The sequence below is a fragment of the Mustela nivalis genome (assembly GCF_964662115.1).
Source record: "Mustela nivalis genome assembly, chromosome: X".
Lineage (NCBI taxonomy): Eukaryota > Metazoa > Chordata > Mammalia > Carnivora > Mustelidae > Mustela > Mustela nivalis.
Genome location: NC_139040.1, coordinates 4,360,776 through 4,377,559, shown reverse-complemented (window position 1 = coordinate 4,377,559; position 16,784 = coordinate 4,360,776). Strand labels below are relative to the sequence as shown.

General features: G+C 45.5%; 1 protein-coding gene and 1 long non-coding RNA gene across 3 annotated transcripts in view; one reads left to right on the top strand and one right to left on the bottom strand.

Annotated features, from left to right (window-relative positions):
- Nucleotides 1-379: 379 nt before the first annotated feature.
- LOC309856049 lies at nt 380-2,562 on the bottom strand. Its single transcript, XR_014307039.1, has 2 exons — nt 2,110-2,562; nt 380-745 (listed from the first exon to the last, which is right to left on the bottom strand). It is a non-coding gene; the product is annotated as an uncharacterized lncRNA (long non-coding RNA).
- A 97-nt stretch (nt 2,563-2,659) lies between these two features.
- Nucleotides 2,660-16,784, top strand: part of LOC309856045 (transmembrane protein 185A) — a 33,661-nt gene continuing 19,536 nt past the window's right edge. The window contains exon 1 of one of the 2 annotated variants that reach the window (XM_082716717.1): nt 2,660-2,839. In XM_082716717.1, the coding sequence (XP_082572843.1) occupies nt 2,802-2,839 (38 nt within the window). In that variant the 5' untranslated portion in view covers nt 2,660-2,801. The remainder of the gene's footprint in view (nt 2,840-16,784) is intronic. The other variant, XM_082716716.1, reaches the window with a different exon arrangement.

The following is a 16,784-nucleotide window of genomic DNA, read 5'->3' as shown; positions in this document are numbered from 1 at the left end:
ATGCTTCTGGGACATTGTAATATGTACCCACTCCAAAGCCACATGAGTGTGCTTTCTGGCTTATTTGGGGTCATGATTTTTCAATCCTGAGCCATTTCATGCCTTTATATAAGGAATGTTGATAGTCTGTAGTAAGAGGGCCCTGAAATTTGGTGGCAAGTCAAAGTCGGCTAGGGGAGATGATGAGGGCATCAACCTGTGTATGGCCCAGAGTCTTTCCTCAATGTCTGGGTCACTCATGCCTCTGTACATGCAGGCCAGTGAAGTTTTGGGCCCTTGCTCAGGGCAGGACACTGAGTGAGGGGTCTGAGATTGGCAGGAGATTGGCAGCAATGTCTTTTGCACTTGCTGGAGAGAAGACAAGAGGGACACCCAGATATTCTGATGTTTTTTTACAGAATTTATTTATTTATTCAACAGAGAGAGCAAGAGAGTGAGCACAAGCAGGGGTGAGGGACAGAGGGAGAGGGAGAAGCAGGCTCCCCTGTGAGCAGGGGGCCCGAGGCGGGCTCAATCCCAGGATCCCAGGATCATGATCTGAGCTGAAGGCAATCGCTCAACTGACTGAGCTATCCAAGTGCCCATGGATATTCTGATTTTTATTTCCATGAGAGCACTGGTAGAGTACAGGGCTGGACCTCCAGTGAGGCTGAGGCATACCAGGTACATCCACTTGCTGAAGATTAGTGATACGAGGCCTTCTCTTCTATTCCCATGGACAGGTTTATAAGCTCCCCTCGGCAATCTGGCTTGTTGGAACAAAAAAATACATTGGCAACTGGTTTGTGTATTAGTTTTCTCTTCCCTGGGTTGGGCAGCCCTCACAACCTGGTCGTGTCTGGGGGACTGAGCTGCAGAGCAGTGGGTCAGCTCTGGGACTCCCTGGGGCCTCACCAAAGTAGTGCCTGCCCTCAAGACTCTGGACTGAGCAGCCTGCCTGGTCTCTGCTGGTGAAGTTTCTGAAAAGGCAACAGTATCTCCTGTTCAAGTATCTTAACTGACAAACAATCTCAGTCTTAATGCCTGTTTATGAGGAGGTCACCAATAATGAAGATGGTGCTGGCCAGTCTGGCCACTGGCAACTATCTCTTTTTCGCAGAGTGCGGGCTGCAATTTCGGCAGGACCCCCTGCTGCCTCTTTGCTCCTGTACCTCTACCAGCTGGGTAGCTCAAGGCACATCAGACAAGCTTCTCTGTGCCTCAGCTTTCTCTTGTGTATTTAAATGTTTACTGGGAAACTCATCGGGGGCAGACACTGGACTCTACCTGGAGGATGGGCGAGGGAATTGACCAAAGACTCTGGGCCTGGGTTCTGGTGTTTCAGCAGCTGACAAACCTGATTCAGGTTACTCATATTGAAAAGCAGCTCCTACAGTAATATCCATTTGCCAGTGGGTTTGGGAAGCCTAATTACCACTTGTGAAATGTTTTCAGTCTCTTGGAAGAAAGGGGATACATCATGGCAAGGTGTGACTATCATAATTGTGCTCTTCTCAAGCTGCCCCCAGGGCTAGCCCATATGAAAACTGCCACTCATGAAACTCTGTTATTGTAACAAAGTGCAACTATTACCCATAATGATACTAGACTAATGTCTAAGGTATTGCTGTGCTCATGGAAAAGTCTTAAATAAGCCGGAAGTGAGGAAGGTAGACTAGGTCACCTGCTATGAACTTGCCCAGCTAATTCCAAAAGTAAACAGACTTTTGAGGAGGTAGGAACTGGAAAGAGCACGAGAGAGCAACTACATTCTCTGAGCACTTGGTGTGAACCAAGCCCTGTTATGTATGCTCTCTTACCCAAGTTTAGGAAGTCGGTTTTATCATCTCCATTTTGCAGGGGAGAAAAATTGAGACCAAAGATGTTGACCCGTGCAAGGGAGATACCTGGCAGTTATAAGTAAGATGGCTTGGAGTGGAGGAGGAGGCCAGGTGCGAAGTGACCACAAAGTCGAGGCAGGGGCCAAAAAGTCTCTGAACTCAGCAAACAGGAAAATGACTACCAGATTTCCAGTTTGGATGCCCCCATGAATAGGTGTGCTGCCAACGGAGAGGGCAACCCAGGAAGGGAAGGCGGTTGGGAGGAAAGATGACAGTGGCGCGGGGTTACCTGAGTGTGGGACCACCAGCACGTATCCATATGCTGGCCTGGGCCTTGGGAGAGAAATGGAGACGCAGACTTGGGCGTCACCGACAGATCTAACAGGTGAAGCCTGGGATGAGAACGCCAAAATGCAACGAGTCACCGTGGCCACTATCCCCCTTCCCGCCCAGGCTCAGGGGAAATTTCCCGAAGGCACCGCGGGGTGAGGTGACAATTGTCCGCGAAGACCTCCCCGCGAGATTCCCGAGTGGCGCGCTCCCTTCCCGCAGGCCTGCGCCGAGGGGGCTTCTCCGCTCGGCTCTCCGCCGCCTCCTCCAGACTCCCCGTCTCTCCCAGCCTCCACGTCCCCCGCGGGCCGCAGGGAAAACCAGGGCCGTGGCCTCCTCTGGTCGCCACAGCTAAGAGGGAGGCGTCGCACGCGGCTCGCAGCGCTTCCCCGGCCGGCTGGGCGGGGCTCGGGCGCATGCGCCGCCGCCGTACGGAAGCCTGGAAGGCGGGGCGGGAGGCGGCGGCTCAGGTTTCTCCGGGCGGCGGCGGCGGCAGCGGCGGCGGCGGCAGCGGCGGCGGCGGCGGCGGCGGCGGCGGCGGCGGCGGTGGGGACGCGGCTCGCGCCGGCACCATGAACCCGTTGTAACGCGCAGGGTGCGCGGCGCGGGGGGAGGGGGGAGGAGGAGGCCGCCGCGGCGAAGTTCTCCGCCATGAACCTGAGGGGCCTCTTCCAGGACTTCAACCCGAGGTGAGGCTCCGCCGGGGGAGGCGCGGCGGGAGTGAGGCTGCGGCGGGCAGCGGGGTAGCTCCCCGCGGTGCGAGCGGCTCTCCGGGCCGTGCTTCCCGCTCCCGGTGCCTTCAGCACCCCCACCTCCGCCCTCGGCCCCGCGGGAACCCCTTTGCTTTGGGGCCAGCCCACCGCGGCGGCTGGCCCAGCGCCCCCTTCCCGCCCCCCGCCGCCTGTCCTCTGTTCCTCGCGTCGGGGCCGTTTCGCTTGACCCAACACCTACCCCCCCACCACACACACACCCCAGCTGTTTCCTCCAGTTCCTCTGAGCCCTTGAGGTTTTCCTTGGATGTATGCCCACCCCTAGCTTGTTTGCTGCTTTGTCGAGTGATATGTGAAACGACGCCGAATCCTCGGAGTCGGTGTCAGGGTATGGCAGTCCCTTACATAATGCCTCTGGGGGTGAACCTGACGATTTCCCATACACGGTGTCTCCTCAGTCTTCACTGTAAGTTTATTTGCAGGAAGTAGACGCTGTCGTCCTGTTTCCCAGCTGGGGAGTATCCATCCAGTGGACAGTGTGGAGAGAACACTGATTAAGGAATCAAGCGCCTGTCCTTGCACTTGCCCAAGTGTTCTGTAACTCTGTTCCCTCCCCCATGCTGTGTGCGCCCTGAAGCAGAGACCATCGCCTGCACACCTCACTATCCCCAGCCTCTCCCACAGCGTTTGAAACGGAGCAGGCCCTAATACAATGTTTGTGGGACTAAACTGAGCCCAAAGATCTGGATTAGGGACCAGGCCCATGTGACTGTTACATATTCTCTGTTCATCCGAAAAATAAAGGAGTTGGCCTCATTGATCTTCTGAGTCCGCTAGTCTGTGAAGGGAGTACCTACCTGTCTCCCGTAGTTGCTGGTGGGAATCTGTGCCCTCAATCAGCCTTTTGTATGCTAGGTCCTATGTGAGGTGCTTTGGATGCTGGGAGGTCCCAGCTTGTGGGTGGAGAAAGACCTGTAAATAGATGATTGATAGCACTGTGCAATGTTGTACTGGGAACCCAGTGGAGACCACTGCCTGAACTGCTTGTGGGTGATGAAGGGAAGTCTTGGGAGAGATGGAGAGAGAGTATTGCGAGTGCAGTCTCCTTGAAGACAGTGACATTTTTTTTTAAAGATTTTATTTATTTATTTGACAGAGAGAAATCACAAGTAGACGGAGAGGCAGGCCGAGAGAGAGAGAGGGACGCAGGCTCCCTGCTGAGCACAGAGCCCCATGTGGGACTCGATCCCGGGACCTTGAGATCATGACCTGAGCCGAAGGCAGCGGCTTAACCCACTGAGCCACCCAGGTGCCCGAGGACAGTGATATTTTAAGTTACAAGCCATTGAGGCTTCCTAGGTGCTCTGTTCCTCTTCTAGCACTACCGAGTTTCTGTTCTGGTCTGGAGTGCCAGTGCCCCAGTCATGGTGCAGTCGTTATCACTGTTGGCCTGGAAGCCGTGCTGCATCCAGGAGCGTGTTGAGAGGAGGTAAGGGAGGAGAGACTGCAGCACCTTCCTTTGCTGCTCCTAGGGGGTGAGGAGTGATCTACAGGGTAGCAGGATTGGTGCTGGAGTTGGAAGGGCCTTGTGTGTCTACATTGTTTGGTGATGGTGGTAAGAAGAAAAGTAAAATCTGAATTGTTTTGTATCCTTGGGCCACTTGCTTATGTGTTTTATCTGTAGAACGAGTATAATCTCAGCAGGATGGGAAGCCAAATTCATGATTGATTGCATAGTGCTTTGCAAATAGATGGTTCCAGGACAGTTTTTGCAAGTTGACAGATAATTCAGAACCCAAGAACTGTCTCAAGTATTCTAATGGGCTAACAGTTGCCAAGCACAGTAGTGCTGCACAGATAACATCCTTAACCATTTTCTTTTCCTGTGGCTTCTCCCCCACCCCCTAAAATTCGGTGTATGTAAACTACAGTGAAATATTAGGTATCTAAACAGATTTATAGTAATTATCAATTTATTTGTCAACACTTTAATTCTACTGAAATTGAAATGCATCTCTAAAGACCTTTTGTAGGGCACCAGTGTCCTGATACAGTGTTGCTTCAGTAGAAGTGAGCAGTGTTGCCTCACAGTGGTGACTGCTAAGACAGTGGTCAGGTAATATTGGCAAGTCTGACTTTTTAGCTAACGATGTGTCATGTCTCATGGGCACACCTAGTTTTTGATGTTGTTCTTTAGTCTTGTTCCATGCTGAAGAGGGCCTTCTAGACAGCTAGAGTGCAAACCAGAGGATGTAGACAGGAAGATACCTTGTGCCAGGGCATCTGGCCGTGGTGCTGCTGCCTTTCTAATTTGGAACCACTTCAGTATCTCTCTCCTACCCCAGGACCTTGGCACATGCTGTTCTCATTGCCAGGAATGTTTCCCTCTCCTCTCCTCCTGACCTAGTTAATTAACTCTTATTTATCCTTGAGATCTCAGCTCACTTGTAACTTACTGAGAGGGCCTTTCTGACTTGCCTGAGCCCAATGATACCTGTTTATTCAATCTCTGTAGCATGCTGGATTCTTCCATCGTAGCACTTATTTGTACCCTTATATTTGTGTGTTTATTTGATTAATGCCTGTCTCCCCTACGAAACTGTAAGCTCCCTGGGACCAGGGCCATGATTCTGCCCATTATGGTATCTTGTGCACCTGCAATGGTACCTGACTCATTAAATATTTGTGGAATGAATGGATGGATGAATGTATGAATGACTCTCCAGAGCCTATAGGAGAAATCTAAAATGGCTTCTTCCAATCACTGCATTCCTGGTGGTCTGTGGCCTGGTCCTCTTCCTTCTCATCTTCTCTCCTTCAGAATACAGCCATTCCATTAGAGAGACAGGAAAGACCATGACACTACGGCAGAATGTGGCTGCCTTTACTTCGTGGAGTACGTGTGTCACAAAAATAGCCACTATCATGGTTTTGTGAGTCCCAAGGCATGGGCCATAGCTCCAGCTCTCCTTTCCAACCTTTTGATCTTGGTGAGTCTGAACCCACTGCTGTATTGCCAAAGGTCTAGCAAACTGCAATAACAGAATGATTCACAAATGGCAGCACTCAGATGCACAGGGCTGCCAGCCTATTTCCATCTGGCACAGAACTGGTTGATCGTGAACTTTTTAGTGGCACAGGTTAAGACTCGCTGCGGTAGGCACACTAGACCCACCAAGTCCTTTTCTGAATGCCTGAGGCTTCCTAACATAGCATTGAGGGAGCCTTATTCATTGAGTTGGCAACGCTCCGCAGTGTACGGAGCCGGCAGACTGATTCTGAGGTGGGAGGTGGGATCTGGGAGGAGGTGGCATTAAGCCAGCACCCTGGTCACAGCGTGGAGCCTTGGGATTTTCTGCTAACTTGCTCGCGTTCTGGCTTGGAGATGGCCTTCAGGCCTGGGAGCCAGGCAGTGCTGGAAGCTGTGAGAGCTCTGCTAGGCCCTCTGAGTCATCTGCAGTGAGCCCTGACAGTGAGGTGCATCCCACAGGTGTGCTGGGCTGGGACGAAGTCTGCGGGATGCTGCTCGGTCATGGGAGCATGGAGTACTAAGGAGGTCAGTAGCGTTTAGAAAGTTCCGTGGGCTGCAACTTCTAAAACCATTCTGTATAAGTATCTTGTCTCTTCTTTGATTTTAGGAAAAATGGACGTGATTTCTGGTAATTGTTAACAAAGGACGGCTACCTGGCCTTCACCAGTCATTTGTAAAATACTTATATTTAAAGCATTCGTTCATCCAGCATTTCCCGAGTTCTTCCTGTGTGCCAAGAGGTGTGCTAGGTGCTCTCAGTACAAAAATAAGTGAGATATAATTCCTCTCCATGCTCAAGCCTGGCAGGAGAAGCAGAAATGGGAAGAGAAATTGAAATTCAACACAGGAAGAGATGTGCCAGAGGAAGGAACTAAATGCTGTGGGAGCACAAGGGGGCAGAGCCACCAATTGTGTCAGCAGTCAGGGAAGCTTCCACAGCTCAGTCTTGAAGAATATAACTGTAGGGTTTCTCAGACCAAGGGCAGGAAAGGGGAGTTAGGAGGGGCAGAGGATGGAGAGGCTCGGGGTTCATGAGAGGTGTGCTCAGACAGCGGTCAAAGGTCAGTGTGGTGGTGGTGGTGCTGCAGGTGGCACGTGTCATATGACTTAAAAATAGTACCCGTGGTGTGAGTGGTCACTGCAGATATCATTTACATATTACTGGGGGTTTTGTTTAAAGCCGCTCCAGGTCTAGCGGTGGTGAGTGTGTGTTGGTGCTGTTCAGGAACTACTCACCCACCACCCGAATGTCTGGTTATCTGTTGTTCTGTCATCTTAAGTCACCTAGAGTAGGAAAAACCTCTCGATTCTATTGAAGTTGTTATTATATGGGTGTGACTTCTGGGGCACCTAGTACGGGTTGGGCACAGTGGCAGTGCTTTCAGCATTATCTCAGATCTTTGCAACAACCCTGCACGTTAGATGATCAGCCTTGTTTCGCAGAGTCTCAGTGAGTTTGTGACTTCTCTGAAGTCACACAGGCGACAAGGGGCCAGGTCAGGATTCTAACATGAGTCAGCCGGTCTCCTCCTGAAGCCTGGGTTCATTCCTGCATGCCGTGGCACCTATCGAATTTAGTGACAGGCCCAAAGTGGATCTAATATCCCAAGGATATGAGTTTATGAGTTGGGATGGCACAAAGCAAACCTTGTATCTGAGCTTATATATCCAAGTGAGTGCTATCCCTCAAAGAAGCCGCTTAGGAGGAAGAGGAGTATGTGTGTACCTACTCACTGCTCAGATTCCTTGTTACTCATCTGAAGTTTCCTTTGGAGTCAGATTACAAAACAGACAAGGAAATCCATCTCATTGCTTCATAATCATGGATCGTTTTTGAACCCAAAGAGTGCCACCTAGTTTGATCATACATCTTACTCACTAAACTTGGCTCTGACTGACTTCAGGCCATTTCCAAAAATCGAATCCACTCTCAGTGAAGAGTTGGCATCATTGACAATATTCAGAAGGACTGACTGCAGGCTCTCGAGGCGATTCCAGGAGGAAAGCTCCAAAGCTGGTTTGAGCGATGAAGTGGAATTAGCTCATTGCCTCCCAGGGGGACTGTTTAAAGGAGACAAGTCTCATTTGAATGCATAATTTCTGGTTTTAAAAATACCATTCCCATCACTTGATAATTACACACATATTTTTCTTGTCTGTGAGCTCTTTGAAGTCCCGGATGTTGAGGCATTCAATAAATGCGCTGAATGAGCGGATGTTGAGTACAAATAGACATGTATCATCGGAGACTCTGTTGTGAGCGAGAGGCAGCAGGTGGGAGGAGTTTTAGATGGTTTCCCAGGAGTCCAGGAGTTAAGCTTCCCAGCACTGAGCTTGGGGTTTCTAATTGCCTTGCCTGATCATAGGTTGTACCTGTTCTAGAATTCAAAATGAAAGCCTTGAAATGAACTTGAGATAGGCTTTCGTATCTAATGATTCGTACTTTGTCAGCTGTGGCCTAGTAGTAAGAAAAACGATTGCTATGTGAGATTGTTACAGCTTTTCTCTTGTAGAATACTAGTAGCAGCAAAAAAAAAAAAAAAAAAAAAAGGTAGAATTGATCATTTACACAGAGCTTGCGCATCCCTCAATCTTAGGGAATTAATACGTGAGCAGACCCAGGAGTAGGTAGGCTTAGGGAGAGAGTGACACCCCCTTCCCTCACAACTGCATCGCTGAGAAACTTTCAGCCTGGCCTCATTCTGGTCCTCCTTAAGAGTGATTGGTTTTTATTGGGCTTTTGTGCTTTCTTACATCTTCTGGTTAGATGCTCTTAAACATTTTTCATCCAAATAAAACCAGTTAAATTGCCACTAAAAGAATTTAAATTTTGTCAGTAAGGCTTTGTTCAGCTTAAGAGATAGAGCCCCTTAAACAGTCTGCGAGTGCATCAGTTAGCAGTTTGTCCGTTGGAGCCATTCTCTGAAATCGTAGACAGGGGATGTGTCACCCAGTGCGTGTGTGTGCCACACATGTGTGCACATGTGTGCATGTATGCGCACATGCCACATTTAACTGGAAAAGACTGATGGCTCCAAACTGAGTCCATTTGCATTATTTGGGTTTTTTGTTTGTTTTTTGTTTTTAAAGATTTTATTTATTTGAGAGAGAGAGAGAGAGAGAATGAGCAGAGAGGAGGGGCAGAGGGAGAAAGAGAGAGGAGTAGACTCACTGCCAAGTAGGGAGCTGGATGTGGGGCTTGATCCCAGGATCTGGAGATCATGACCTGAGCGGAAGGCAGAAGCTAAACGCTAAACCCAGTGAGCCACCCAGTCACCCCAAGTTGCATTCTTTTGATTTGCAGAAAACAGATGCTAGAACTTTTACATCAGAGTCATCTGTTTTCCTCGGTAGGTTCTCTCCCTCCCTCCGCCCTTTCCCTTCCCTTCCCAGCAAAGCGGAGAGAGGGAATTTGAGCCTCAAGCCAGAAAGCTCCATACGCATTTCAGGGAGGTCACTAGCTTTGTAGACTGACCCCGTGACACTATTTCGTGATCATGTATCAGCACTGCAAATTGGTAGAGTGGAATACATTCATTTTAAAGGTACAATTGGAAAAGTGAAATCGAGGAAGTAGTGGTTGATGCCACAACATCCAGCGGAACCTCCATTTGCTGGTTTGTGGAGAATTAAGTAAAGTCTATTTTTATACTTGGATTCTGGTCTAAGTGTTTCTTGAAAAGTGACTCAAAGTAGTTTAGGCTTTGACTGCAACTTTTTAAAAAATAAATTTTCTTGTCACTGTGTTCTGGCTGCATCATATTCTCTGCTTGCCAGTCAGGTTTGGAATTCCCGCTTTGAGATGTGGTCATCTCTTTTACTTGGCTCTCAAGTGTGTCGGTGTAGTTGACATACTGTTCCTTCTCCCCCAGTTACAAATGTGTGTATAAATTACATCTTCTAAATTTCTGAGTGTATTAATTTATTTGATCAACTTTGTAGTTGTTCATTTTTTCAGAGAACCAGCTATTGGTGTTACTGATTGGTTCTGCTTTTGTATCTGTATTTCTGCTTCTAGTTTTACTATTTCCATATTTGGGCTCCTTTGGTATTTTTTCCTCCTAAATTTCTTAGATAAAAACTTAGTTCAGTAGTTTTCCCTTTGTCTCTTTTTTCTTTCTTTTCTTTTCTGCTTTTAGTTCCACTTTTGGAGTGGATATGTTTTCTCTGAGTCTTGCTTTGGCAGCAGCCTGGAAGTTTTGATATTTAGTTGTGTTTAACTAGTATTTTAAATATTCTTCAATAATGTTCTGTTTCATCATGATTTAGTCATTACTTAAGGAGAGAAACGAACATTTACTGAGCATTACCTCCTTGGCGCCAAGCCTTGCAATAGGGCCTTTCTGATAGGTTATTTACTTCTTACCTCAGCATCACATGGTAGAGGTAGTATTATCTGCATTTTGCTCACGAAGACCAGAAAGTTCAGAGTTGCACAGATGATCTCTTTAGCTCTGTCGCACTGCTTCACGAGCGAACATTGAGAAAGATCCATACGGTTAAGCAATGTTAAATCCATTGTTGTCAGTTTATTATGAGTTATGTAGAATTTCCGCTTCCAGTCTCTGCCACTTACAATCTACCTTACAGATTCTTCTATGCCTTCTATACGTTTCTTTTGCTCAGAAAATCTTCAGTGGCTCCCCATTGCCTATTAATAAATTCCCAGGGCTTTACCTTAATATTAGAATCCCCCTACCTTATTGCCACAGCATACTTTCCCCTGAATTTGTCTGGTGCCTTTCCTCCTGTCTGCCTAGCTCCTCACCCCCCAAGATTTATAGAATTCATTCTGCATGTTCCAGTCCTCTGGGGTACAACGAAGCTGTTTCATACTTTTAAACAGTCTTATCCCTTTGTCTGGAATTCCCTGTCCCCAACCTACTGTCCAGATCCCACCTCCCTTCCCAACTCTCCCAGAGATACCAATTTTCCGTGTACTGGTGTAGATGATACATAGTTACATGTCGATAGATCACCTCCCTCTGTTCCTGTTAGTCTTTGAGCAACTTCGGGGCAGAGACTTCCTTTCTCATTTTTATACATTACATACTTTGAAGGCACACATTATTTTAATTTAATTTAATTTAATTTTTTAAAGATTTTATTTAGGGCACCTGGGTGGCTCAGTTGGTTAAGCAACTGCCTTCAGCTCCGGTCATGATCCCAGAGTCCTGGGATCAAGTGCCGCATGAGTGGGGGGGGTCCCTGCTACGTGGGGAGTCTGCTTCTCCCTCTGACCTCCTCACCTCTCATGCTCTCTCTCACTATCTCTCTCTCAAATAAATATTTTTTTAAAAAAATCTTTAAAAAAAAAAGATTTTATTTAAATTGAAGTTAGTTAACATTGAGTGTATTACTAGTTTCAGGGGTAGAATTGAGTGTAGTTCATCAGCTGCATACAGCACCCAGTGCTCATTACGTCATGCGCCCCCTTTAGATTTGTTTTTATTTTGTATCAGTGCCCATGATCCTTTTTCTCCCCATCTGGAAAAATAAGTATGTGTGATTGTAATGAAAGCATAATTTTTGTCCTGGTACTTGATGCTATAGAATCATGCCATTTTTTGTCTATTGTAGTGTTCATTTCCATAGTTTACTTAGGAGTTTGTCTGCTTTATCTGTGATTATTTAATAGTGGCAGGCAGAAGCCCACAGTGAAAGTATCTCTGTATATTCTTGATAGAAAAATGGTCAGATTATTACCGTCTTCTATGGCCATGTTGCTAGTCTTTCACTGTGTACCATTGTTAGTCATTTTAGTATTTTAATAGTTTATCTTTGGAGTCTACCAAATTACTTTACTAGTAAACTGCTTCTCTCTTCCTTACCCAAACTTGATAAACCTTTGTCCTCTACTTTCTTGTAGTTGGTTTGACTTGATATCAGTTACAGATGTGACTCTTGAATGCAACAGATTCAGATTTTATTTTTTAATCCAGTAAGTAAACTTTCTTATTATAGGTCTCTGGTAGGCAGAATAATGATCCCCCAAATATACCTACATCCTAATTCTAGGAACCTAGGAATATATTCCATTACATGGCAAAGAGGAATTAATGTAGCAGATGGAATTAAGGTTGCTAATCAGCTGACCTGAAAATAGGGAGATTATTCTGGATTCCCTGGCAAGACTGATAATCACAAATCTTAAATGTAGAAGAGGGAGGGCAGAAGAGGAGATCAGAGTGAGTCTCTGTAAGGAGAACCGGACTCTCCCCTACTGGCTTTGAAACTGTAGCAAGGAGCCATGAGCCAGCGGACTACAAGGCAGCCCCTAGAAGCTGGTCAGGCAGGGAAACAGTCTCTCCTAGAGCCTCTGGAAGGATCTCTCTGGTGGCATCTTGATTTTATCCCAGTGAGAAAACTATTTCAAACAGATGAGTGGATAAAGAAGATATGGTCTATATACACAATGGAATACTATGCGGCCATCAAAAGAAATGAACTCTTGCCATTGCAACAACACGGATGGAACTAGAGGGTATTATGCTGAGCGAAATAAGTCAATCAGGGAAAGAAAATTATATGATCTCTCTGATATGAGGAATTTGGGAGGCAGGGCAGGGGGTTGTGGGGGGTAGGGAAGGAAAAACTGAAACAAGATGGGATTGGGGTGGAGACAAACCATAAGAGACTCTTAATCTCATGAAACAAACTGAGGGTTGCTGGACAGTGGGAGGGTAGGGACAGGGTGGCTGGGGGATGGACATCGGGGAGGGCACGTGCTATGGCGAGTGCTGTGAGTGTGTAAGCCTGACGATTGACAGACCTGTACCCCTGGGGCAAATAATACATTATATGTTAATAAATTAAAAAAAAAAAACGATTTCAGATGTTTGATGTCTGGAACAGTAAAGATAATGAATTTATGCTTTTTAAGCCACAAGGTTGGTGGTAACTTTGTATGAAAGCAATAGGAGAGTAATACAAGAACATTTCATCCTATTTATAATTTTTCAACCCCAGTATTTGAAGAAGGAATTGCATTTTTGTATTATTATCTGTCCTGTTCATCGTGTTTCTGTTTTTTGTTTTTCATGTAATAGACCCAGAACTCTAAATTTCCTTTTGAATTACATAAAAAATTATAAAGTTACCACTTTTCCAACATTTTAAACGTTTTAGTACTTCTGTTTTCATTATATCTACTATTTTCTTCAATTAAATTAAAAAACCATCTCCTTTAGGGAAGATCATGATTTAGCTCAGAGGGTTTACTCTCTCTGCATCTCATCTATTTTTTGTTTATAGTTTGAAAATCCTTTAGAAAAATTTTACCTCTCTATATTATTTAATTTAGCTACGAGTCCTGTGTTTACCAGTGTCCTTGCATTTGTTAATGTTCTGATGCAGTTTTTTTTTTTAATTGTCTCTTTTCAAGTCTATTGTTTCTGGTAACGAGATGTGTAGCCATAGGTTTGGTTGACAGGTTGGCTCTGGTTTTCTGGTTTTCACACTAGGCATCCCCCTGGGCTTTCAGAGAGAAAAAGTTGCTTCTGCTGAATCCTTTCTCCATGGTGATCACTCCATTTCTATTAGCTTGTGAATCCCCCTCAAGCCTTTTTCTGCTCCAGAGTCTAGTGGTGAGGTCATTGTTACCTTGGCCTCTTGCAGTGGTAGCTCTCTTTGTCTTTGTAGCAGCTCATAAAAGCCTCCCTTGGTTTTGAACATTGATCGTCATAACGAACATGTATGCAGTGCAGCAGCCATCAAACCATTTTTCACAGACCCCTTGTTAGGGGCGCGTGAGAACCTTTCTAGGGCTCTGCGAGGCCACGACTGTTTTCCTGACACGACGGCGTTCTTTGCCTCTCTGCGCGTTGCCATCTGCATTGGCGGTGCAGAAGCGGTGAGGGGCCGGCTGCTGCCACCTGAGCGCAGAGCAAGCCGCTGACGTGAAACTGTACTGGTAGGCACTGGATTCTTCGCTGCGGTACACCTGCAGATGAAAAACAAAAAAGCCAGCTTCTCATAGGATGTCCTTAATAAGGCAGGAAAAAAGGTCTCACTAATACTGACCCTTGAGTGTACACCCATTTTAACATTCTGTATGACAGAACGGGAAGAATGCAGAGAGGCTGTCTGCTGTGTACAGAAGTACAGCGATTGACTCAAGGGACAACACTGGGGGCGGGAGGCGGGGGCACCTGGTTGGCTCAGTCGGTAGAGCCTGCTGACTCTTGATCTCAGGGTTGTAACAAGTGCAAGCCCCACGTTGGGTGCAGAGTACTTCAGCAGCAGCAGCAACAACCAAAACCCTGCTTGTGTGCCTGGGCTGCAAGCTGCCTTTTTCATGGAACACCGTTTTTACCTGGGAGGACACTCACAGACAAGACTGTGGCTGTTGGTACGAGGGCACTTGGCGGACATTTTTCTTGCAAATCCAAGTGAACTTGTAACTTGGAAAGAGCAGCACTGACACACAATAAACACAAATCTCACTTAAAATGTAAGAAACTTTTGTTGAAGTGCTTTCAATGTTTTCAACAAGAAAAACAACTGATGGTGTTTTTACAAACAGTAAAATTTGAGCTTTCAAGGGAAAATTGAAATTTTTAAAAAGTTTTATCTACCCCCATGAACTTGACAGCCTCCCAGTACTTACGTATTTCTGAGGAAATGGATTGTGACAATAGCTAATGTGATTTTTTGCTTTTGTATAGTGAAATGTGTCAACATTTGAAAGATCTTTGTTACTCAGTGAACTAATACTTTTCAGTCAACCTACATGGTATTATAATTACAGAGGGATAAAAAACATTCCTTCAAAGTGCCAGAGAGACCAGTGGGTTTTAATGTAGCAGACAACAAAAAGTTCAGTGATAGGGTTTCAGATTCCACATCACAGTTAACCTTCAGGAAACTGCCACTGGTTGACTTTTAGTACCCTGTTAAAGAAGAATATCCACCATTATCAAAAAGAGCTATTAAAATACTCAGTTCTTTTCCAACTACGAATCTCTGTGAAGCCAGATTTTCTTCTTATGCTTGAACCAAAACAACATATTGCAACAGAATGAATGCAGATGTAGATATTAAAACCTGGGTGTCTTTTATGAAGCCAGACATCAAAAAAATGTTCAAAACTGTACATATTTTGGAAAATAATTTTTTCATTAAAATTATGTTGCTTATGTTAACATGTAGTGACTTTATTGTTATTTTTGAATTAATAAGTATTTCAGAAATAGTTTCTGAATCTGATACAGTGAATAATAATAGGTATAACCCATATAAACAAAACTCTTTGAGTTGCTCAGTAATTTTTAATCGCATAAAGGAGACCTGATACAAAACATTTTGAGAACCACTAGTGTAGTGCTCTGCACAAAACATTTTCCATATTCATTATCTTGTACTCACAACCACCTTATGAGTTACATATTACCCTGATTTCATAGATGACAATACTACAACACAAAAAGGCGGTATATATATTCTAGTTAGCAGCCTTTCCAAATCTGATGGTCCTCCCAGTATGGTTTACCTTCTTGGTGGTTTGCTTCTGAGCTGACTTTCGTAGGTCCCATCTCCTTACAGCCTCCCTGCTTTTTCCAATTGATGTTTCTTACATTGTTTTTCATAATGCAAGTACAGTACATGTACCTTAAAAAAAAAAAAGTCATTCAGAAGAATGTAAAGACTGTCCTTAATCCTCCCCACTGGAGATCGTTGTTAATTCTTAGCGTGTATCTCTCCAGATACTTTTCCAGGACTGTTGAATTATCAGCGTAATGCCGGTATTAAAAGGACTTTGGGGTCAAATGTCAAATAGATCTTAGTGTGAATCCCAGCTCTCTGAACTGCTAGCTGCTTGGACAAGTTATTTAACATCTAAACCTTTGTTCCTCATCCGTAAAATGGGAATAGTTAAGGTGCCTCCTTTGCAAGGGCGGTTCTGAGGCTGAAGTGAGTGCGGGGAAAGCAGCACAGTCTTGACGTGTCATAAACCTCCTGCAGATGCCAGCTACTGCGGTGGTTGTGTACACACAGGTAGATCGGTGCATCTGCACAAATATCTTGAAGTATATTTTACATGCAGTAAAATTTACCATTTTTTAGTGCACAGCCATCTGTGTTTTGTTTTGTTTTGTTTTTAAAATTTTATATATTTATTTGACACAGAGAGAGAGAGAGAGAGAGAGAGAGAGACATTGAGAGAGGGAACACAAGCAGGGGGAGTGGGAGAGGGAGAAGTAGACTTCCCGCTGAACAGGGAGCCGGATGCTGGACTCAATCCCAGGACCCTGGGATCTTGACCTGAGCTGAAGGCGCACGCTTAACGACTGAGCCACCCAGGCACCCATCCCTCTGCATTTTGACAAATCCATCTATTTGTGTAACCACCACCCAAAGATCTAGGTATAACACAGTTCATCACTACCAAAACAATTCCCTCCTCTCCCTTCATAGTCCACTTTTTCCTCCCACACAACCACTGGTAACCACGCTGACAGATTTTCTGTATCTACACTTTTGCCTTTTCTAGACCCTCAGCTATATGGACTCCTATAGGATGTTGTGTTTTCAGTTTGTTATCTTACCTAGCATAGTGCATTCGAGGTTTGTGCATGTTGTTGCACGCATCCCTACTTCACTCATTTTTTCTGCTGATTAGTATTCTATTGAACAGATATACCACAATTGGTTTAACTGTTCACCAACTGATGGACATTTGGATTGGTGCCAGTGGCTATTACAAATAAAGCTGCTTTGAACATTTGAGTACAAGTCTTTGTGTGGACATATAGTTTCATTTTCTTGAGTAAATACCTCGGCATGGATTGGTGGGCCATAGAATAGCCAAAGAATGTGGCTAATACTACATTGTCTTGATTATTGTAACTTTATAATAAAGCCTTGAAAGCATGTGGTGTAGATTCTCCAACT